Below are 21,697 nucleotides of genomic sequence, written 5' to 3' on the forward strand. Positions count from 1 at the left end.
ACGATAAGAGAAAGAAAGCTAAAAAGCTTTAGTAATGTCTCTTTAGAAGAGATGGTCTAACGTCTCCCCGGTCTCTAGTCTCTAACCACACCAGATAATCTCTGCTATCCTTGCACCAGCTTTGGCGAGCCAATCAGCAGCGTTGTTAGCGTCACGGCGATCATGCTTTTTTTTTTTGGTCAAGTGGATTGGACAGCCCCCAATCCTAGGCATTACACCCATGCATTACACACTCACACAACCCACTCACACACACTACATGGGAATACACACAAATGGTTCAATATTTCTCCACGAAAATTTGAACCAAGTGCAGCTCAATGGGAGGCAATCAAATTTGCCATCTGACCCAGGCCTCGGCTGCGGCGATCATGCTTAATAAGATCGAATTGAACATTCCAATGTCGAACTACCATATGTTAGTATATAGATTTCGAGAAAAATTATCTTCAATTTCAAATACTTGAAATGCAGAGTTCGAGAAAAGGTCACATCTAAAGGGTGGAATATATATAACCTAACCTCATAATTAAATCAGTAACTGTTTTCACAACTTGAACCTATGACCTTAAAAGCACACGGAAACAACTCAATCGTTGCTTCAAGATTTGTTTTTTGGAGGAAGCGTAAAGATTTTCATTAAATTTGTAAAGAACATATGCTTTATTGTTCTTTTGATTTTTTTTATTATAAAAACAACAATCTTCCTTTTACCCTTATTCGTTATGTGTCTTTGACATTTGAACCATTATGAAGAGCAACAAAATTGTGAGAACAAGAGGGTACCAAAATGAAGAGAGAAAGATTATGATCAAGGAACTGAAATTTGCAAAGGAAGGAGAAGAGGAATAAAGAATTTTCTGCACATTTCCAATGTCTGGTAATCGTACACAACGAATAACAATATATATCCTACAGACAGTTCCCCAATTTAATGGATCCGTAACAAAGCCATCATCATCATCATCTCGAGAACTAATTCTAGAATTTTCCACCATCATCATGATTATCAAATCACGAAACAGGTGAAGGGTAAAAATTTGTACTAACAAAAATTAAGAAACTAAAAAAAATGAAGGGGAAAAAGGCTAACACTAATTGGGTTGGAGGAGGGCTCACAAATTAACTGTCCTAATAGCACTTCTTTTGTTTTCAACACCAACTATTTGATGAAACCAGCCTCTGACCTTTTTTCCTTTAATCTTCTCCAGCATTCAGTTTATTCTGCAATTTTCAACTATGGGATCTTTTGCTACATATAATCCCATAGAAGACCAATAATAGTATCCTTTCACCAACAAAAAATAGAGGACGCATGTCTATGTCACAAGTTCACAACTCAAAGGACTCGAAACTGATTCAAAGGCCAATGCAGCAGGGATGGAAATTTGTATCTGCAAAAATGGTAGGGGGTGGTGGCAGCAATCCCACCCAAAATAATGTTTTTGATAGGTTTTGCTCTCTTAGCCAAATGTTTCTATTTTGTCTTCTCAAAACTCTATCTTGAAGAAAATCTCAAGCTGCAAAAAGTTTCGATGAAACCTGTATTACTTGCCCCATTCATATTTCACTTTTGTACACAAACCGTATTGCTCCTTATCGATGAATTACGATTCCAGGATATGACAGTTCCTAACAAAATCATTTGAATAATTGACATACTTGGTCCAGAACGGCCTTAGATGTTCAAAGCCAATTTGTAACCATGGTTTTGACTGGCCATTATAGTGAATGACAGCAGCCTTTTTAACATGCTCAACATTGGTATTGTTCTGATAACCCAAGCCTAGCATGTGCCAAGACGGATCAATCGGGTGAACATGACCTTTAAATGCGATCAAAGCAGGGGGCAGTGTTCCAAGCTTCCACATTGTCAGGTTTGACTTCAGATTCTGTCAGAGGGAAACTTTTAATAATATCTTACTTGGAAAAATAGAAAATTTGAAGACCAAAAGAACCATCGAAACCATTACCAATATGCCACACTTCTCAAACTATTTTGCATAAGTACTTCCCCTATTTGGCAGCAACGCATTTTTAAAATTTTAGTTTTTCACATTCACTCTGCGTTGGCTTGAGCCTATCCACCTTAACGTGGAAAAAATGCCACACTGAACATTAAGGTAGAATCTTGGTAAATGTTTGAGAAGGGTTGCATGTTGGCACATAGTTTTGATCAGTGATGTGAAGGCAAAAAAGCCAAATAAGGAAAAAGGTCATCGATGTTCTAACTTATCAATTTAGACACAATGTTTAAGCCACTCGATTTCATGCCACACAGCATTAATTTAAAATGCACAAATTTAGTATGACTTTTAAACTAATGAAAAGAAATTAATCTTGGATAAACTGAGGTTGTATTAGCTAGAGGAATATGGATTTCTACCTCTCGCAGCCAAGAATGATATGTCTCTCTTATATTTGTCTTTCTCCATGCACGCAAATCAAAGATATTCATCCCATAAGCCCATGCACACTCATCAGGATCCAAATTCTTCGCAATGAGGGGATGGGAAAAATTGAAGTAGTTTCTGAAATGCTTAGACATTACCCACTCATCATCACCTCTGCAAGTTTCCACAGCTCCGTTAACTTTTCCCTGTAAGTCAATTTCCCAAAGTGGAGACAAGTCACGCTGAATCACCACATCATCATCCAAAAAGACCACCTTATCGAGGTTTGGGAAAAGCTGATTGACACACAAACATAATCAGCACAAGTCTATTGAAAAACAATTTATGTTTTTGAAAGAAAATAGACAAGAATAAGAACGTTTTCTCAATCTTCAAATGTTTTGAGTAAAAATTGGCAATCTTTAGCTGTAAATGCTGATGAAAGCAATGTAAATGCTTCACAAGTCCAATTAACAATTACTACTTGCCAAGCAATACTAGCAGGTATGAGTGGGAACAGTCCACATCCCTCCACAGTTTCAAGGTTTATGTTCTTACTATATCATCTAGAAATTCCCACAAACTTGTTTGGGTAGGAATGTAGGATAGACCAACATTTCACTTCAAATTATTCTACATCATTTTTATTTTTCAGTTGATGGTTTCAATGCTTACTTCATGCACTTAATTTGCGTAAAAAAGTGGCATTCTGTCCCCAGAAGCACTTTTCCCACAACTAATGCAGTTCATCAATATTACATTCTCATAAACTGACTATGCAGAATTTTAAATATAAATATTCAATTGGGAGTGATCAAGCATACAATCATTTCTATAGTCAATTTATCACTTCTTTATCTTTCATTCTCATAAAATATATATTATATTCTACATAAAAACTTTACATAAAAAGTTGAAAGTTTCCTGAACAATTAGAAGGATAGATAGCAAGATAGAAAAAGAAAAGAAAAAGGGGATAATTGTTCAATACAACTTACCTCTGGTAAGTATATACGCAGATGGTTGAGCAAAGATATGTATTTTGGACTTCTAGCCTGCAGTTTAGATGCAAATTTACGCGGATTGGTGTCACTGAGATTCGCTCCAGCAACATGGTTCCCATGATAGTAATTCCTGATCCCATTTTGATTTTCTACAGCTTCGAGTACTGGAATGTTTTCTCTAGTCAACCACTCGAATTGGTGAACGCCTTTGACTTCGACTATAGCAGGGTTGGCAGGATTTAGTGCAAACCATGAGTGCATACCCGCATAAGTTTTCTTATCAGTAATCACATGGAAGACTATCTTCTCGGGATTCAGAGACGACTGTACAGTAGAAGTGACAACTACTGAAGCAGCCAAGATGTTATCAGTTGACAGAATAAAATGGTGGTAAGAGTTGTCGGACAATAAAGGAAGCAACTCTGGGGGAGGCAGTTGCTTGCGTGCATGGGCATTTGATGAATATTCATCAGTCAAACGCAAAGAGAGACAATGGATCCCTTTAGGGATAGAACTTGCTGCAAAATGCTTATTCATTAGCTCTGCAAATTTAGACTCTCTGATTTCTCTCTCAAATTTCTCCATCTGTCTCAAAAAGCATTACATTGTAACGAAAAATCAATATAACTGTCATTTATTATAAATTTCAGCATAAGGACTGTGATATTTAGCAATTTAAGATAAACAAATGTGACTGAGCTATTTGAGATAAATTAAAGATGCAGAGATCCCCAGCAAAAATCACACACCAATATTGGATATGCGCATATAGTTTTTTGAACTCCTGATAGAGATGCATAAATGAATATCATTCATGTGTAGTTAAGGTTGCAAAATGACATCATTACAAAACAGTAATGATAAATTAGCTCAACAAATTTTTGCCAACTGCATATAAATAAATATTTAGGAGCACCATCACATGTTAGAAAAAGAATGGAGAAAAATCCCAATTATTATTATAATATAAAGTATAAACCTAAATATGAAAACAGCACGTCGTTGAATTTTAACTTCTTCATAATTAAATGACAGGAAGTCTAATTTTTTTTGTCTTTTTCAAGTCTCCTAGAGGAAATTTTATCAAGAAAAGGAGGATAGTAAAAAGATCGAGGACAAGAGATCCTCCATACATAAGGTAAGAGTAAACAAAAGAATACATGAAACAAGTTTCCAAACCCTCACGCCTCATCATATCTAAAAAGTGACACCCCTCTTAAAAGATCCTGTGCCTTGAAACCTACACTTTGTTAATGTCTTATGTATATATTAAACATAACCAAGAAAGACATACTTTATGTTAATGTAACAAGCAGCTTACCATTCCCCTTAACATAAATGCGAAAGTATTGGCATCATATTGATTGTTCTTCATATCAGCAACCAATTGATCAAAAGAATCTGGCAGGTTTAGATCAGGTGGGATTTCCTCAGTCTTAACTTCGTTAAGAATCTTGTAAAAATCTCTAACCAGTCTCTGCAGAATCATAAATATTATCACCATGAGAATTCAGATAGTAGTGCCATAATAAAATCTTTAGAAGTCATGATGATAAAATTTATTACCCCTGAATCATCAACTCTACCGAGAAGCCTTGGTCCCAACCGCCTACCTAAACAATCTGGAGCACAAAACATGGAAACAATAAGCATTCTAAAAATACCAGAAAATAATGAACATCTATAATCACCTAACTGACAAACATGAAATACCAGAGGCTAAACACGGCAAATATTGCCCCAAAATGTTTTCATTCATTAGCAGTTTTTCAGCTAAAAAAACACACAAGGAAATATTAATTCCTCACATGACAGAATCAACACCTCACTACAGATTTCATCAATATTCAAAGTGGGAGAAAAACTCCCTCCATATGAAATGCCTAAATGGCAAAAATCAGCTGACCACACTTCAGCTTCAGAACTATCTAGTACGTTCAATAAATAAACTAGCATCCCAAAATATCACTTGCTTACAAAAGGAAACAAAATCCTAAATCACTTATTTCATCCAAGGATGCTTAGCCCCTCGCTGACTCACTTGATCAATTTGTGCACTTTAAACAATCCAAATCCGCATATTTGGCAACTCTTTTTTTCCATGACCATTTTCATTCCAAGCTATTCAGAACCTAAAATAACCTTAATCCAAACACAACCTGGAATAAATCCATCATCCAAGGGAACCAAATCCTAAATCACTTATTTGATCCAAGTATGCTTAACCCCTCTCTAACTTCTATGAATGTGTGCACCTTAGAGGAGCTAAATCCGCATATTTGGCAACCGTTTTTTTTATTCAAATTAAATCCATGATCCATCCCTCAATATATTAAACTAAGACAACACATATATCAACACAGGTAAACCATAAAATCAAGATCTACATCTACATTAAAAACAAAACAAACTAAACAAAAACAACACTGAGAATGTATGAAATATAAGAATAAGGTGGGATTTAGAATTAAAAGGGGTACCAAATGAGGAGCACTTGTTGACACCTTCAAGGGTGACAAGAGCCGTGAGAATGAAGACAAAGGGCAACAAGAATGCGAGTATGAGTATTGTGTGGAAAAGGGTTCGATAAGAGATGTGGCGAGCCGCGACCTTGATCTTCATCAATGCACTGAACCCATTGCTGCTCGATATCGTGAGGCTTCTCATGCTAGGCGAGAAGTGAAGCTGCATCGTCCTCTATGCTGATGCAGCCCCACCGCAGCACCAACGCTACTACACTCTCGCCAAAACGCAGAAGCAGAAGCAGAAACAATAACGAAATAAGAAGAAAGAGGAAGAGACGAAAACGACACCGTTTGAGATGGCGTCAAAACGCGCCACAGCATCAGATCCAACGCCGCAGGACCCAAATGCGCCAAAGCATGTAATCGGTTCCGCGAACGAGAGATCGGGTTCGGATCGGGGCTTCCCCAATCTGGGTAGTGGTGGAATCTGAAAAGTTCGGGTTTTTCTTCTTCTTCTTCTCCTTATGAGGTCTTCTAGAAGACCGCATTGGGGGGTTTTGGGGGTGTTTGTTGCCGAATCGATCCCTTGAATCGATGGTGAAGAATCAATAATCAAGGGGGAGGTTCGTTTTCTTCTTCTGGGTTGGGTTCTGTCGATGAGGTTGAAGTTCCTCTCCCATGGATCAAAGAACAGAGAGAGAGAGAGAAAGAGAGAAAGAGAAAAGGGAAGAGAGAGAAAATCTGTGGTGTGTTTTTTTTTAATTATTTTTCTTTTTTCTTTCGTTTTGCTGGTTGATTGATTACTTAGTTTCTGTTTACTTCTTTTTTTTAATTTTTAATTAATTATTCTCAGATTGTTGTGGGTGGCCTTTTCATTGGTCCGATCTATAATTTCGTTTTCCGGGACATTTTTATAATTTTATGGGAAAAATAAAAAAGAATGACTCAAAACTCAAAAGCGTGTTGGTGATAGAGAGAGAAAGAGAGAGGTATGAGGTGGGTGGTTTGACCTTGAGATTAGGGAGTAGGAAGCATGATGATTATAATCCTTGGAGCCAAATTTAGATTGTTTTCCCCCCTTTCTTTAGGGATTATGTGGATAGCATTATGTAGGAGAATGTAAATGGTTAACAATTTTGGGATTATTCTTTTTCGTGCAAGTGGAATCATGGGGTTACTTACTGCCTACAACAGTAAATGGAATGTAACAACTCTATCACATGCATCATGCACTAATTTGTTTTCATAGGCAGGGTGAGATAAGTGATATAAATTAATACGATCATTTTTAGTATTTTTTAAATTATAAAAAAAATAAAATAAGAGTTTGATTTTTGTATTTAAGATTTTTTAATTTTTTTAAAATTAAAATTAAAGGATTTAATTTTTGTATTCTGAAAATTTGATTTTTATATTTTAAATTAAACGATGTCATATTTAAAATTAACACTCTAATCATTTATAATTATGAAAAATATTATTATTAACCCAATATAAAAGATAAAAAGTGTAGTTTTAATACCTGGTGTAACGTGAATTGTGTGTGTTTATAAAACATGTACATAAGATGGGTATAGTAGCTGAATAAGCCACATAGTGCCAAATTTAGGCCTCTCCAATTTAGGAGCAATAAGCATAAAGCTACCAAACTTGACCATATATTAAAAAATATTACTAGTTGAACAAAAAAAAAGATCACTAAATCAGTTATAAACGGAAATTAATTTAATTATGGAGGGGTTGTTGGTGCTGGACGGTATTATGAAGGGGATGAGAGCTTTATATGCGTATGGTGTCAGTTCACAAACAAATCGGATCCAGGGATTTGTCATAAACAAATCGGATCCAGGGACTTGCCAGAAGTAAATCGGACCGAGGGACTTGTAGTAACCATGCGGACCAAATTTTTTTTAACAAACAAAACGGACCATGCGATTACCTTCAATGATTATAAAAATAAACTACCTGCATGTACAAGTTGCAGGGTCCCATTTCCTTGTCTCGTCTCCATGCAAAACGGACCCTCCGATTTCCTCAGGAAAAGCTAAAAAAGGAAATCATTGGGTCCGATTTCTCATCAACAACTCTGACAAAAAAAATTATCCCACATATTGGTGTAGCTCCTCTTTATCCCATAACCCAAGACAACACACCCACCACTTCCATAACCAAATTAATCAGCCCAGTTATAAACACGAAATATATATTTAGAACTGCCAAATATATATTTATATATAATTAAGTAATGACTAATTTTTTATAGACATAACATAATTAAAAAATAATTAACAATTGAGAGGTATTTTTTTTGGTTGTCAATTGAGAGGTATTTTATTATTTTCAGCTTCTAAATTCTCTTTTTGGTTCACAAACCCTTTGCTAATATTTTTTTTTTTAAAAAATTGTTTGGGGCTTAAAATAATTTGGGTCAATAATTGTTTTGGACCCAAAACTTTTCTTTTGGGTTTTTTTTCTACAGCAGCTCTAGTGCTCTACACTTCCACGCTATCTCCTTCTTCCCCACAGAGAGAGAAAGAAAAACTAGAGAGAGAAAGCTGAGCTAGAGAGAGAGAAAGAGAGTGTGTGGCGATGAGTGTGGCACCTTCACGACAAGAAATTCTCTCTCTTTTCCGTTCGCTGATACGAGTAGCTCGAACCTTCCCAGATTATAACATTAGGGAATACATGAAACGACGCACCATCGATGCGTTTCGCGACAACCGCGCCATCTCCGACGCATCTTCCATTTCCACTGCTTTCTCCGACGGAAAGTCTCAGCTCGAGGTTGCAAAACGACAGTCCGTTGTGTACTCTCTATACGCCCCTCCACTCAGGAGCGTCATGGAGCTCCAAAACCCTAAAACGCCTGCTTAAACCCTAGTCCACTACGGGTATGTAATCCCAACCTGTATCAATTCAATTTTTCTGCTTTTCTTGGGAATATTCGTGGGTTTTCGATTTTATGGTGTTTGATTGGGTTCTTACTATGTGAGTCTTTTTAACTGCGTTGGTATCTATTGGTGCCGTAGGGGTGGTTCTGGATAAATTTGGAATAATTGTTGCTCAATTTAGTGCCTTTTTGAAAGTTTTTATTATTATCTGGTGTTGTTTATATCAAATTATTATTCTCTTGGGTGTATGTGCCATGTAATGTGTGGGATGTAGTTCTTGTTTGGTTCCTAGAAGAGGGTTTAGGATTAGGGTTTAAGTGATTCGGTTACTAAAAGAGAATTTTGTGTTCAAATGTCTTGTTTGTAATTGTACTCAGTACTCACTAATCAGTTAAATACATGTTTGCTTATAGCTATAGGCCTATAGCATGATCCCATTTCAGATTGTATCAATTGATGATTTTTTTTCCCCAAAACATGTTTGGAAAAATCATGATGAATTATCATTGTATGTTAAAACATTCCCTACCGTAGTGTGTGCTTGACATGTCTATAGCTCAATTATATTGGTAGCATGCCGTATTTACCCCATCATTATTGGAATTATTGCAGGTTCCGAGGGTGGCTCTTATTTTCTGCTGACAAGAGGACATATCAGACATGTGTGATTACTTGCCTTTGGAAGTGCAAATCTTTTGAGAATGCTATAGTATCTAAATTTATGTATGTGATTATAAAGTTGAGGTAGTAATCTTCACTATTAATAATTGTGAAACCATTGATGAGTTGTTAGAATGAGTAAATCATTAGTTGGTTTGTCACCAAAATTATAATTTTGTTTATTACTATTGAAAGTTCCAATTTCTATTTTTCCATTTAACTTGAACAATTAACTTACCATTTGCTTCATGAAGAATAGAGAGATAGAGTATTGGCAACTCAACTGTATTAGTTACTCATAAGGACGAGCGCATAGGAAAATGATTGACATTCATAAAGTCATAAATCATAACTTGTGAGGATGAAACAACCAAGAATAAAACTACATCACCTTGATCAATTTTCTTTGTATCTTTCACCTGCCATGTATTCCTACTAATCTCAAAACAATAATATTATGACTGAGAAATCATTATGAAATATAATGCAAGGAAAAAGTACCAAACCTATAATGCATTGAGTTCAAATATTAGGCCAAGCTGCCGCACAATTAGTTTTGCTTTCAAACAAATGCATGCTTAGGTTCAGTTCAATTCTATATGAATATCAATTGCATTCTCATCACTCAGTTCCCCTTTATGCGCTCAATCGGAAACTTGGGCATAAATCACCATTCCTGTTTGAATTAGGAAATGAGCAACCAACAATCGTTTACACAAAAACGAAATGAGCTCTAACAATCTGGGTCTAATCAAATAATCTAGAATACAAATTAAACAAGTACACACTCAAATTGGATTTATGGCTCTAACATGATCAAGTTGTTGTTACCTCTCACGTAAAAAAACTCACACCTTTACTCTTCATCAACTCAGCTTTATTTTCCATCTTAACAGGCATTGGAGCAGAGAACAGAATTCTCTCTTGGTGCCCCTGATTCACTACATTTCTGCCATTATTTTTTATCCCCCTTATATTAGGGTTCCTTCTGCCATCATCACTGCTACGTGACGATCCTCCATTTTCCACCAAGGCTGCTTCTTCATCATCCTCAGCACCCTGAGAAGAATCCACAGCAACATCTTCAGCTGCATTACCAACAATCTCAAAAACCTCTCCTTGGTCATAATCACTAGATGAACTTCCATCCAAGCAAGCCACATCTTCACTTAGATCCGGTTCGTAAGAAGCACTGCTGCCGCTATACACCTCACAGATCTTCCCATTCTCTGCAAATTTCACACTTTTCTTCACCCTAGGTTGGACTCCTTGTTTCTGAACAACAAAGACCCCATTTTTCTTAGGGGGCACTACAACATTGGCAACTCCATCACCATAACCATCAGCATCATCGTAATTATAATCATAGTTACCACCAACACCATCACCATGATCATGCTCTAAATCTCCTTCATTGGTTTCGGAAAGCTTACACAATCTGCTAATTCTCTCAACCCTGCCCCTCAAATTCTGCAAGAGCTTCCTCCTCTCATCATCATCACCTGAATCTCTAGGTTTGTTCACTCTCTGAGAAACCCTGCCGCTCTTTGCAGCCTTGACACAACGTGTATGCTTCTTCACTGCAACCCCTTCGATTGAATCCAGAAACTGAACCAAATCCCTACTAATTGATCTCTTCCCATCCACAATCATCGGATCACAACCCTTCAAGAACAACAAAATCAATAATCTTAATCTATCCCTACTATTAACATAAAAGGGGGAACTATTAACAAAAAAAAAAAAAAAAAACACAGAAAGAAGACCCAAGATTGGTTTACCTCAATGGAATCGAGCTGGAGAAGCAAGTTGACAACTTTGTGGGAGAGAGCAACAAAATCGAAGTGGGTATTGTGGGAAAGGGAGGACTCGAGGGAAGTGAAGGTAGACTTGATGAGAGCGAGGCGCTTGAGGTCCCTTAGGGTTCTCGATCTGCGAACGAGGTAGGAGCGGAAATGGGTTTGGATGACACGCGCTGCAGCATGTCGGAGAGAGAGTGATGAAGAAGAAGAGGAAGAGAGGGAGTGGTGAGTGAGGGAGGATTCGAGGGACTCGATGCGGTGGAGGAGAGAAGAGATGGAGGAATGAGGTTGATGTTGAGGTTGGTGTTGGTGTTGGTGAGTGAGGATGTTGTTATGGGATTTGGGGAAATGAGAGCGGTAGTGGGGAATGATAGTGGGGTGGTGGTGGGGTGGTTGTTGTTGATGAGAGAGGAGTGAAGAAATGGCTTGGAGAAGGTGATCTTGTGGTTGTGGTGGCGGTGAGGTGGTGCAGCAAGTGTAGGTGTAGGTGGCTGTGGGGGGGTTGCAGCAGCAATGAGTGCAAGAAGGAGGAGGAGGAGGAGGAGGGGGTTGGTGGTGGTGGTGGTGGTGGTTGTAGTAGGGAGAGGCCATTCAGTGTTGTGAGTAAGAGACCTCCAGCTTCAGCTTCAGAAGGTGGCTGTGACTCTGATTCTCTGAGGACTGAGGTGGTGTAGTGTAAAGGTGTTTTGGGGGGGACATAAGGACATTTTAGTCATTCAGTCACTCATTGCCTTATTTGGGTATTTAGGTCAATTCTAATAATTAACAATACTAATTACTACATATCTTCTTATTCTCTCTAATAACTTTTTTTTATAAAAAAAAACTAGTGTTATAAATAAACTGGATAACACTACATTACTAATCCATTTTAATAACTAAATCCAATCAAATTAGTCTAATAATTTAAGAATTGATAGCTTGTTCATTTAGTATTTTTTTAAAATTATGAGTGGTTTTTTATTTATTTAAAAATTATGATGTTTTGGTTTTTATCAAAATTAATCATTATGCTACTTGTGTTTTATATCAAAATTAATCTAAAAGGGAAAAGTTTCTTTTCAATTTAGAGATTTACACAATGCAAAATAACAGTTTTTTAATCATATTGCTAACTGATACCAATAAGATGAGATAAACAGAAATTGGCAATAATTTTTTGACGTGTGGAATCTCGAGGTTGGAGAAAAAAGATGCCTACATATGGTTAAGAGAATATGATATGATGATAGGGAAATTGGTGTCTACTCAATGCTCATGCTTTTTTCTTTTCTATTCTTTCTGGTCTGTGGGTCTACTCTCTCAGTTACAGCATCATGTGTAAAAGTGCATTTTCTTCTAATTCAACTTAGTTGCAGAAAGGATTAAAGGTTCACAATACTTAATCTAGTTTAACTTTGCTCATAAGTTTTCAAACTACAGCAACAAACCAGAAGAGAAAAGAGAATACGATATGCCGGCTCATATCTTGCTAGTCCAGTTTGTTCTTTCAAGCTAGCAGTGGAGATCAGGAAAGAAGTGTAAAAGGACAGAAGATGCTGATTTTCCTAAAAAGAGAAGCAGTAAATTTGGCCTTTGTTAAATAAATTTAAGATCATTTTTCTTTGCTTTCACATTCTTACTACATTGCCATCCAAGTATTATTCATTTGGCTCTACTGATGAATATACAATGGCAGTAAAAGATTATGACCTTCCAGATTATATAGTTCAAACAATGAAGGCAAAGTATTTGATCAACCTCTATAAAACTTTAGGCTATTGCTCAAATGCTGAATACGCTGTAAAATAATGTCACAAGAAAGACAAGTAATGTTCCAGTGAGTAACTAACAAAAATTCATTTTCCATTGGATAGTATATTTTCAGATGCTTTCTTCAACATGGCAGCATGCTTTTGTCCGCGAAGGTGGAAATTATAAACTGTTTCACTATTACATACCACATTACATATAGAACATACTTTAACTGCTGCTGCTGCTGCTCCTCCTTCGAGAACTTTCTTCTTCTTTTTCTCCAAATCCTCTGGAGTTTCAATTGATTTCCTCTTACACTTATTCCACAATTGTGGCCCTATAACCGGATTAGATGACCCATCGGCCGGTGGATGGACTTGTGGCTGGGGTGGTCTTAATAATTCTCTTAGTTTCTCTACATTCTTCTTGTGCTTCTTTCCTAATTTATGTTGATCCAATACCTCTTTGCTGGTGCAATCTATCTTGCAAACTTCGCAATATGCAGGTTGAACATTCACAGTTTTAGGTTTCTTCTTCAGCAGCTGCTTCCATTTGTTATTGCCAAGAGGTTGTGCTTGCGCTTGTGCTTGAACTTGCGTAGCTGTATTGGTCCACCATGCAGCAGAATTAGTATTTGCAACAGCCAACTGTTCTGTGCCATTTGATGCCATAGAGATCACCTGAAATGGGTTGTATGCATTATTTCTACATTCAAACCAATAATAATACACAATGCAATTAAAAATGATATGCATATTTGCACACATATAACTACTTCCTATTGCATTCTATCGCTGAATTTCACAATTCCACAGTTTCATCGTTCTCTTCTCTTTCCATGAAGCATACATTACAATAAAATTTCAATGGATAATCTGCAACCTAATCACTTTCAGAAATGCCATCAAACGAGGACATCATAGCTGATGTATTCAATTTCATTTTGAACATCAAATGGAATTCTATGATTCCTGAACAAACATTTCCCACCATTTCCACAGCATTCCAAAACACCATCAATCCCTTTATCACAATCACAATCATTTTGTTTTTCTTCTTAAATTGCTAACTCAAATTTCAAATTGCTTGACAATGAAGTATCACAATAATCACATTTCGTTTCCACCACTACCAATAACTTTCCTTCTACAACCATTGTCATTTACCAAAAAATACACTAACCAAAGAACAGAAAATCACAAAAATTGAAACTTTAAGCAGAAAAGAGATACCCACTTACATCTCCATAAGCAAGAGGGTCAGAACCATATTGCATAACAGCTCCTCCAGCAGTATCACCCCAATTTTGAGCATTGGGATCATAGTAGTACCCAGAAGAAGCCACCAACGAATTAGGGTCAGTACCCACAATTTGGGTTTGGGTTTGGGTGTATGAGTAATTTTGGGGAAGAAGTTGTTCATGACCACCAACAGCTTGGGTTGTTGGCAATGGCAATGGGGGAACATAGGAATCAACACCCGGAGGGTTGACCACAGGTTCTAAAACAGTGTTGGGAGGAATTGAAGAAGGAGGGTTAGGGTTTTGAGGGTAAGGGACGAAATTGGCGGTGTACGATGATGAAGATGGAAGAGGAGGGTATGAGTATGAATATAATGAAGATGAAGAGGGTAGTGTTGGGGTTTGGGCTTGGGCATGCTGAAATTCAGGCCAAGTGGTGTAGTCCATGGCTATGGCTATGATGATGCTAAGGATTTTGTTATGATTAGGGATTTCAATTTCGATTGCATAGGGGTAAGGGGTTTGGTTATGGAGGACGAAAACAAAATGTAGAAAACACGTTAGGAAGCATTTCCCATGATCAAGATCAGTAATAAGCATAATTCTCATAAACGAATCGGTGATAGAACTACTATTAGTTGATTAATTTATTGGTTTAATCATATATTATTGGTTGAACCATTTAAATTATAATAATAAATATAAATTTTATAAATATAATTTAATTTGTATATCTTATATATTTAAAAAAAAGAGTTTAAATTTAAGGAGAAAATTTTTTTTATTAATTGTAACCATTTTTAAGTTTTAACTAAATTTTATCATATTTGTATAGATTCTGACTGATTTTGATCGATTTTTTTTATTTAAATGGTCAAAATATTAAATTAAATCAATTTAAAATTTAGTTTATTGATTTTTCAATGGAATCAATTAATTTAATCCATTTTTAACTACTATAGTAATAAGTATTAAAGTATATATGTATATTATTGTATGATGGACTAATGATTGATAAAAATTCACTTGCCAAGTTTTTTTTTTATGCAAAGATAGATAAAATACTTAAATAAAAATAAAAGATGGTACATCCTATTTATGTCTTTAATGTTTAAATCATTTTATTTATATTCTTAACGTTTGTAAAAGTGATTCAATATTATCCTGCAATCAGTTACACATCATGAACGCTTTAGTTTGAATTTTAAAAATCTCTTTTTGAAGTTAGAATACAAATGTCTGAGATAGAATCGATGATCCACTCCAAAAGAGAGCTCATCAAAAGTTGAAACTAATTCCTACAATATTTACATAATTCACTTTTCTAGTGACATAATTGAATCTAAATACAAATAGTGGGTATAATATTAAAATCAAACACATCCAAGTGAGACCTAATTGAGAATGAATACATTCAAGTGAGAATAATTGAAAAATATAATCTGATTTATTAGTATAATTGATAGTAGGATAACATTGAATCACTTTTATAAACGTTAGGGACACAAATAAGACGATTTAAACGTTAGAGACACAAATAGGATTCACCCCAAACTGTTTGATCGGCTAATAATTAAATAAATATATAACACTATAATACAATGTTTAAAATTCCCATAAACACTATAATATTTTATTAACAAGAATAATGAAAGAAAAATAAAAAATAAGTTGTGTCTCTATCTGCAAAGATTGACACAAAATACACTAATTCAGTATCTCTGGACACAATATCTCTGTCCATGTCTCATTTCTCAAACACGATTTTATGTCTCTGTGTGTTCTCTCCCTAGAAATAAACACAGTGCAAGAGTACATAGGAGTACACAAAAATATATAGACAACAAGCATGACTTTTTCATCGCCAGCGGCAACCATTATCATCGTCTTTAGAAATACACAGGTACACGGGAATAAACCATATTTAAAAAGGATTTTTTTTTCTATATAAATTTAAAAAATATTATTTTTCCAAAAAAATATGTACCCTGGAGACGATGATGATGGTTGTCATTGACCATTGCAACTAGAATATGGGCGAACTCTGTTAATAATACGGAGTTCGCGGGGAATGTAGCGAACTTACCTAAAATTCGGAAAAAAAAAAAACATAGCTTGGTATTAAAGGCCATCTGTTTGCTTTCATCAGGTATACTACGAAATGAGGGGTATTAAAGGTCATCAAGGAGATTAATAGAATACAATTAAGGAGTAAAGAGATCTTTGTGGATGAGACTAAGCATAGAAGGAGGATTGATGTCCGGAGAAAAATCGTTGCACGATGAAGATACCAAGAAGTCTCCCGATAAAAAAACAGAACAGAATTCAAGAAAAGAATATTGAGGTGAACGAGAAAGGGAGAATTATCTTGGAACACCATGGAAGCGAAGAACTAGAAGTTCGGAGGGAACCGTTGAAGTTGGGACGGGATGCGGCGGTGATGATGCCACACGGGTTACGGGAGGCAGAGTATGACAAGGATAGAAAGGGAATTGCCGTTAGAATTTGGATGAGTAGCATAAAGGTTTTTTAAAAAATGTGCTAATTAATGGTGTACCTGACAGTTATAGTGAGTGCGAAATCTATGAGATCTCAAACAATCAGTAACGAAACAATCTCTGAAAGAACGGAGTCTTTGGTATATAGGGATAAATGGAAAGAAGGGGCTGATTTGGTGTTGAATAAAAGTTTAGTTAGGACTGGGGTTGAAGCATATAAGGCCGAATATGTTAGTAGGGTGCCACGGCGAAGTGGTTGTGTGGTGAATTTTAAAAGGGCCTCCTTGTTGGCTGCTGCGGGCGACGGTGAAGAGAGGGGCGTGGCTGGTCATGAAATTTGCGAAGGGATTGATGCCATGGTGAACAGCGTTGACGAGGCGAATCTGGAAGCAGCGTGGAAGACCGCTGCTAGTGGTAGAGGTGATAATTTCCGTGCTGAGCTTGATGGCATAGAGGGTAGGGAGGAGCGTGAAGCCCCTGATGTACCCAACGAGCAGAATCAAGCCGGGAAGGAGATTAGCGGAGGTGCAAAAAATTGTCCGAACAGTACAGCGAAAAAAACATTCCAGTATTCCACCAAGTGTAGTTAATGATATCCACGCTAGTTTGGACGGAAGTGGTAAGCAGAATGTTGGCATATGTTTGATGAGAGATGATGCAGTACATGATTCAGATTTAGAGGATGAGAATACAGTGGTGGAAAAAAATGGGTTAGAGGATGAAGGGGCTGTAAGAAACTTGGAAAATTCGGGGGACTCAGAGCAGGATGCAGACGATGAAACTAATTAAGATGAGCACAGAGGAAATTGAGATAAAGATATGACTGAAAATCGGGCTGCCTAGGATCTGCAGTCGAATCAAGAGTTGTGTTATATGACGAGGATGAAGACATTATGGCTATTCTCCAAACTCAGAATGAAGTATTGACACAAAAAGAAGGCAAGCAAAATAGAAAGAGAAAGTAAGAAGAAGCCGCCCCAAAAACTGGAATGAGGTGTGAATAAGGTGTGTAATAAAATTTTTAAATGATTTTTAGTTCGTGTAATGTGAGGGGTTTAGGGAGTGTTAGAAAGTAGAGAATGGTAACAAATTTTAAGCGTAAAAATAATGTGAATATGTTAGGATTGATAGAGACAAAGAAGGAGGTGATTACTAAGTTTAATGTAGTAAAAAATTTGGGATAATGATGTAGTAGGTTAGGAATTTGTAGGATCGGAAGGTGCTTCCGGAGGTTTATTAATAATGTGGGATGATATGATGTATAGGTTGAGTAATTGTTACAAAGGGGAGAGATGGTTGTGTATAAAAGGAGAATTGACAAATAATAATTTTCATTGTACGGTTTGCTTAGTATGGTACGCATACAAGGGAGGAGAAGTTTGCTGTGTGGGAAGAGTTGAGTTTTTTATTGGGAGTGTGTCAAATTCCTCTTTGCTACATGAGTTACTTCAATGAGGTTGTGCAGTCGGAAGAAAGGAAAGGCGCTAGTGTGTGAACAACAACAACGGAAGACTTTAAAACATGAATACAGGATATAAAACTGGTGGATATAGAATTGAATGACCATAAGTTTACGTGGTTCATGGATCAATCATCCAGTCGAATTGATAGAATGTTGGTAAGCTTGGAACGGGTCGAGAAGTTTTCTGAGATGCGGCTTAAAGGTGGCCCAAGATGTTTATCTGATCATTGTTCGCTGTTAATGGAAGATAGTAGAATGAAAGGGGGTCCGAGGCCGTTCCGAAGTTTAGACTCTTGGTTCACACATGAGGGATTTTTTCGAATGGTGAAGGAATAATGGCGGGATTCAAGGGACATTCATCTTACTAAAAAGTTAAAGGCGTTGACGATACTTTTGAGTAGATGGCATAAAGGAGAATTTTAGTAATATGGAGTTGAGGATTCAGAAACTAAAGGATGAAATCAGGAAAGTAGATGAGTTAGTTAGTGATGGGGCTTATGAAGGAATATTGGAGGCAAGAAGAAGGGCCCTTGTTAGCTCCTGTAAGAAATGGTATATTAGGAAGGAACTACATTGGAAGCAGATGTTAAGGTCCTGACATGCTAAGCACATGGACAAGAACACTAGATATTTCCATAACATAGCCTCAGTAAGAAGAAGGAGCAATCAGGTTGATGCTTTAGTAATAAATGAAATATTGGTGAGAAATCAAGTCAGAATCAAGATTGCTATCCGAGACTTTAACAAGAGCTTGTATCATCAGGAAGTGTTGCCATTGATAGGTTTTCAGGATGGACTAGTTAATCGGATTCCGGATGAGGAGGTTGCAAAATCAGAGAGGATGTCATCGGTTGATGAGATAAAGGATGCAGTATGGGATTGTGAGTCGTCTAAGGTTCCTTGTTGTGATGGGTACAATATGAACTTCATTAAGAAGTGTTGGAGAGATATTGGGTCAGACTTCACTATAGCTGTCATGGATTTCTTTCAGTTTGCTACCCTACCAAGGGATTCTAATGTCACATGGGTGGCTTTGCCTCCAAAGTTTGTTGGAGCTAAGGAGATTAAGGATATTCGGCCGATAAACATGGTAGGATGTGTGTATAAAGTCATATCGAAGGTGTTAATTCGGATAATGAGGAGGGTAATGCCAGGATTGGTTAGGGAGACTCAGAGTGCTTTTGTGAAGGGAAGGAAAATCCATGACAAGGCTTTGATTGCGTGTGAAACTGTGCAGTGGCTAAAGATGAAAAAGAAGAGCTTAGCGATAGTTAATTTGGATTTTCAAAAAGCCTATGATAAAGTAAGGTGGAGCTTTGTGGATATTATACTTCAGAAGATGAGATTTGGGCAAAAATGAAGAGAGTGGATTAAGGAATGTGTTTGCATAATATCAATGTCGATTCTGATAAATAGCTCACCATCTAGATCGTTTAAGATGGAATGAGGCTTACGACAGGGCAATCCTCTTTCTCCATTCCTATTTGTTCTTGTTGTTGATGTCCTCCATAGGATGGTAGGAGAGACAGTTAGAAATGGCAGGATTGTTTCTCTGTTGGTTGGGCGGGACAATGTTGCGTTGTCTCACTTGCAATTCGCGGACGATACCATACTATTCTGCCCTCAGGAAGAGATGTCTATCAGAAACTACAAGCGACTCTTGCAGTGCTTTGAGCTGATGTCTGACTTGAGCATTAATTTTGATAATTCTAGTTTGATTTCAGTTAATTGTGAGTAGGAGTAGTCACCAAAGATGTGTAGATTGCTAGGGTGTAAAGAAGCTTCGTTGCCAGTTAAATATCTTGGCATTTCTTTGAGAGCGAATCTGAGGTTAGTCAAGACTTGAAAACCGATAATAGATAAAGTTGAAGATAAGTTAACTTGTGGAAAACGAAAACGCTTAATAAAATTGATAAACTGGTCCTCATCAAATCTATGTTGAATAGTCTGCCAGTTTATTACCTCAGCTTATATAAGATGCCTGGTGCACGAAATTGTGATCACTACTTTTCACAACTCAAATAATCCCTAGTAATGGCCCCAAAGACTTGGTGCTCAATACCATGGCATAAACACAACTTCGCACAACTAACCAGCAAGTGCACTGGGTCGTCCAAGTAATAAACCTTACGCGAGTAAGGGTCGATCCCACGGAGATTGTTGGTATGAAGCAAGCTATGGTCATCTTGTAAATCTCAGTCAGGCAGACTCAAATGGTTATGGAGGATAACATAAAATATAAGATAAGGATAGAGATACTTATGCAATTCATTGGTGAGAACTTCAGATAAGCGTATGAAGATGCTTTGTCCCTTCCGTCTCTCTGCTTTCCTACTGTCTTCATCCAATCCTTCTTACTCCTTTCCATGGCAAGCTGTATGTTGGGCATCACCGTTGTCAATGGCTATAGTCCCGTCCTCTCAGTGAAAATGTTCAATGCACCCTGTCACGGCACGACTATTCAGCTGTCGGTTCTCGATCATGTCGGAATAGAATCCAGTGATTCTTTTGCGTCTGTCACTAACGCCCCACAATCGCGAGTTTGAAGCTCGTCACAGTCATTCAATCATTGAATCCTACTCAAAATACCACAGACAAGGTTTAGACCTTCCGGATTCTCTTGAATGCAGTCATCAATTCTAGCTTATACCACGAAGATTCCGGTTAAAGAATCCAAGAGATATCCACCTAATCTAAGGTAGAACGGAGGTAATTGACAGTCACACGTTCATAGGTGAGAATGATGATGAGTGTCACGGATCATCACATTCATCAAGTTGAAGAACAAGTGATATCTTGGAATAAGAACAAGCTGAATTGAATAGAAGAACAATAGTAATTGCATTAATACTCGAGGTACAGCAGAGCTCCACACCTTAATCTATGGTGTGTAGAAACTCCACCGTTGAAAATACATAAGAACAAAGTCTAGGCATGGCCATGAGGTCAGCCCCATGATCTAAGATAGCATAAGACTAAAGATAGCTACCGAGATGAAAATACAATAGTAAAAGGTCCTACTTATAGGGAACTAGTAGCTTAAGAATTACAAAGATGAGTAAAAGACATAAAAATCCACTTCCGGGCCTACTTGGTGTGTGCTTGGGCTGAGCATTGAAGCATTTTCGTGTAGAGACTCTTCTTGGAGTTAAACGCCAGCTTTTGTGCCAGTTTGGGCTTTTAACTCCCATTCTTGTGCCAGTTCCGGCGTTTAACGCCGGGCATTCTTGAGCTGATTTGGAACGCCGGTTTGGGCCATCAAATCTCGGGCAAAGTATGGACTATTATACATTGCTGGAAAGCCCAAGATGTCTACTTTCTAACGCCGTTGAGAGTGCGCCAATTGGGCTTCTGTAGCTCCAGAAAATCCACTTCGAGTGCAGGGAGGTCAGAATCCAACAGCATCTGCAGTCCATTTCAGTCTTTGAATCAGATTTTTGCTCAGGTCCCTCAATTTCAGCCAGAAAATACCTGAAATCACAGAAAAACACACAAACTCATAGTAAAGTCCAGAAAAGTGAATTTTAATTAAAAACTAATAAAAAATA

The 21,697-nt window shown here is 37.1% G+C and overlaps 5 protein-coding genes across 6 annotated transcripts; 2 read left to right on the forward strand and 3 right to left on the reverse strand.

Annotated features, from left to right (window-relative positions):
* Positions 1 to 844: 844 nt before the first annotated feature.
* On the reverse strand, positions 845 to 6,655 carry LOC130974173 (probable galacturonosyltransferase 14). 2 transcript variants are annotated; one of them, XM_057898937.1, is made up of 6 exons: positions 5,902 to 6,655; positions 4,964 to 5,019; positions 4,719 to 4,874; positions 3,392 to 3,982; positions 2,387 to 2,689; positions 845 to 1,892 (listed from the first exon to the last, which is right to left on the reverse strand). In XM_057898937.1, the coding sequence occupies exons 1-6, from the start codon at positions 6,086 to 6,088 to the stop codon at positions 1,608 to 1,610; spliced, it is 1,578 nt and encodes a 525-aa protein (XP_057754920.1). In that variant the 5' UTR covers positions 6,089 to 6,655; the 3' UTR covers positions 845 to 1,607. The 2 variants fall into 2 exon arrangements, with proteins under 2 accessions (XP_057754920.1, XP_057754919.1); XM_057898936.1 differs by having other exon boundaries at positions 5,878 to 6,654.
* A 1,695-nt stretch (positions 6,656 to 8,350) lies between these two features.
* LOC130976968 (uncharacterized) lies at positions 8,351 to 9,650 on the forward strand. Its single transcript, XM_057901939.1, has 2 exons — positions 8,351 to 8,753; positions 9,366 to 9,650. Exon 1 carries the CDS (start codon positions 8,452 to 8,454, stop codon positions 8,734 to 8,736), a length of 285 nt encoding a protein of 94 aa, XP_057757922.1. The 5' UTR covers positions 8,351 to 8,451; the 3' UTR covers positions 8,737 to 8,753; positions 9,366 to 9,650.
* Positions 9,651 to 9,800: 150 nt separating this feature from the next.
* Positions 9,801 to 11,867, reverse strand: LOC130976967 (BAG family molecular chaperone regulator 8, chloroplastic). The gene is made up of 2 exons (XM_057901938.1): positions 11,195 to 11,867; positions 9,801 to 11,078 (listed from the first exon to the last, which is right to left on the reverse strand). The coding sequence occupies exons 1-2, from the start codon at positions 11,804 to 11,806 to the stop codon at positions 10,248 to 10,250; spliced, it is 1,443 nt and encodes a 480-aa protein (XP_057757921.1). The 5' UTR covers positions 11,807 to 11,867; the 3' UTR covers positions 9,801 to 10,247.
* An 802-nt stretch (positions 11,868 to 12,669) lies between these two features.
* Positions 12,670 to 14,770, reverse strand: LOC130976492 (uncharacterized). The gene is made up of 2 exons (XM_057901364.1): positions 14,190 to 14,770; positions 12,670 to 13,629 (listed from the first exon to the last, which is right to left on the reverse strand). The coding sequence occupies exons 1-2, from the start codon at positions 14,634 to 14,636 to the stop codon at positions 13,054 to 13,056; spliced, it is 1,023 nt and encodes a 340-aa protein (XP_057757347.1). The 5' UTR covers positions 14,637 to 14,770; the 3' UTR covers positions 12,670 to 13,053.
* A 3,989-nt stretch (positions 14,771 to 18,759) lies between these two features.
* On the forward strand, positions 18,760 to 19,509 carry LOC130975840 (uncharacterized). The gene has a single exon (XM_057900569.1). The coding sequence runs from the start codon at positions 18,760 to 18,762 to the stop codon at positions 19,507 to 19,509; it is 750 nt and encodes a 249-aa protein (XP_057756552.1).
* Positions 19,510 to 21,697: the final 2,188 nt, after the last annotated feature.

The sequence above is a fragment of the Arachis stenosperma genome, chromosome 4, assembly GCF_014773155.1.
Source record: "Arachis stenosperma cultivar V10309 chromosome 4, arast.V10309.gnm1.PFL2, whole genome shotgun sequence".
NCBI classification, from domain to species: domain Eukaryota; kingdom Viridiplantae; phylum Streptophyta; class Magnoliopsida; order Fabales; family Fabaceae; genus Arachis; species Arachis stenosperma.

Coding starts and splice junctions, on each gene's coding strand:
- LOC130974173 (XM_057898936.1), bottom strand. CDS start 6,088: ATGCAGCTTCACTTCTCGCCTAGCATGAGAAGCCTCACGATATCGAGC. Junction 5,020..5,877: donor CAACAAGTGCTCCTCATTTG/GTACCCCTTTTA, acceptor TTTGTGCTCCAG/ATTGTTTAGGTAGGCGGTTG. Junction 2,690..3,391: donor TGCGTATATACTTACCAGAG/GTAAGTTGTATT, acceptor TGTGTCAATCAG/CTTTTCCCAAACCTCGATAA.
- LOC130976967 (XM_057901938.1), bottom strand. CDS start 11,806: ATGGCCTCTCCCTACTACAACCACCACCACCACCACCACCAACCCCCT. Junction 11,079..11,194: donor TCCAGCTCGATTCCATTGAG/GTAAACCAATCT, acceptor TTGTTCTTGAAG/GGTTGTGATCCGATGATTGT.
- LOC130976968 (XM_057901939.1), top strand. CDS start 8,452: ATGAGTGTGGCACCTTCACGACAAGAAATTCTCTCTCTTTTCCGTTCG.
- LOC130976492 (XM_057901364.1), bottom strand. CDS start 14,636: ATGGACTACACCACTTGGCCTGAATTTCAGCATGCCCAAGCCCAAACC. Junction 13,630..14,189: donor ACCCTCTTGCTTATGGAGAT/GTAAGTGGGTAT, acceptor AACCCATTTCAG/GTGATCTCTATGGCATCAAA.
- LOC130975840 (XM_057900569.1), top strand. CDS start 18,760: ATGGACAAGAACACTAGATATTTCCATAACATAGCCTCAGTAAGAAGA.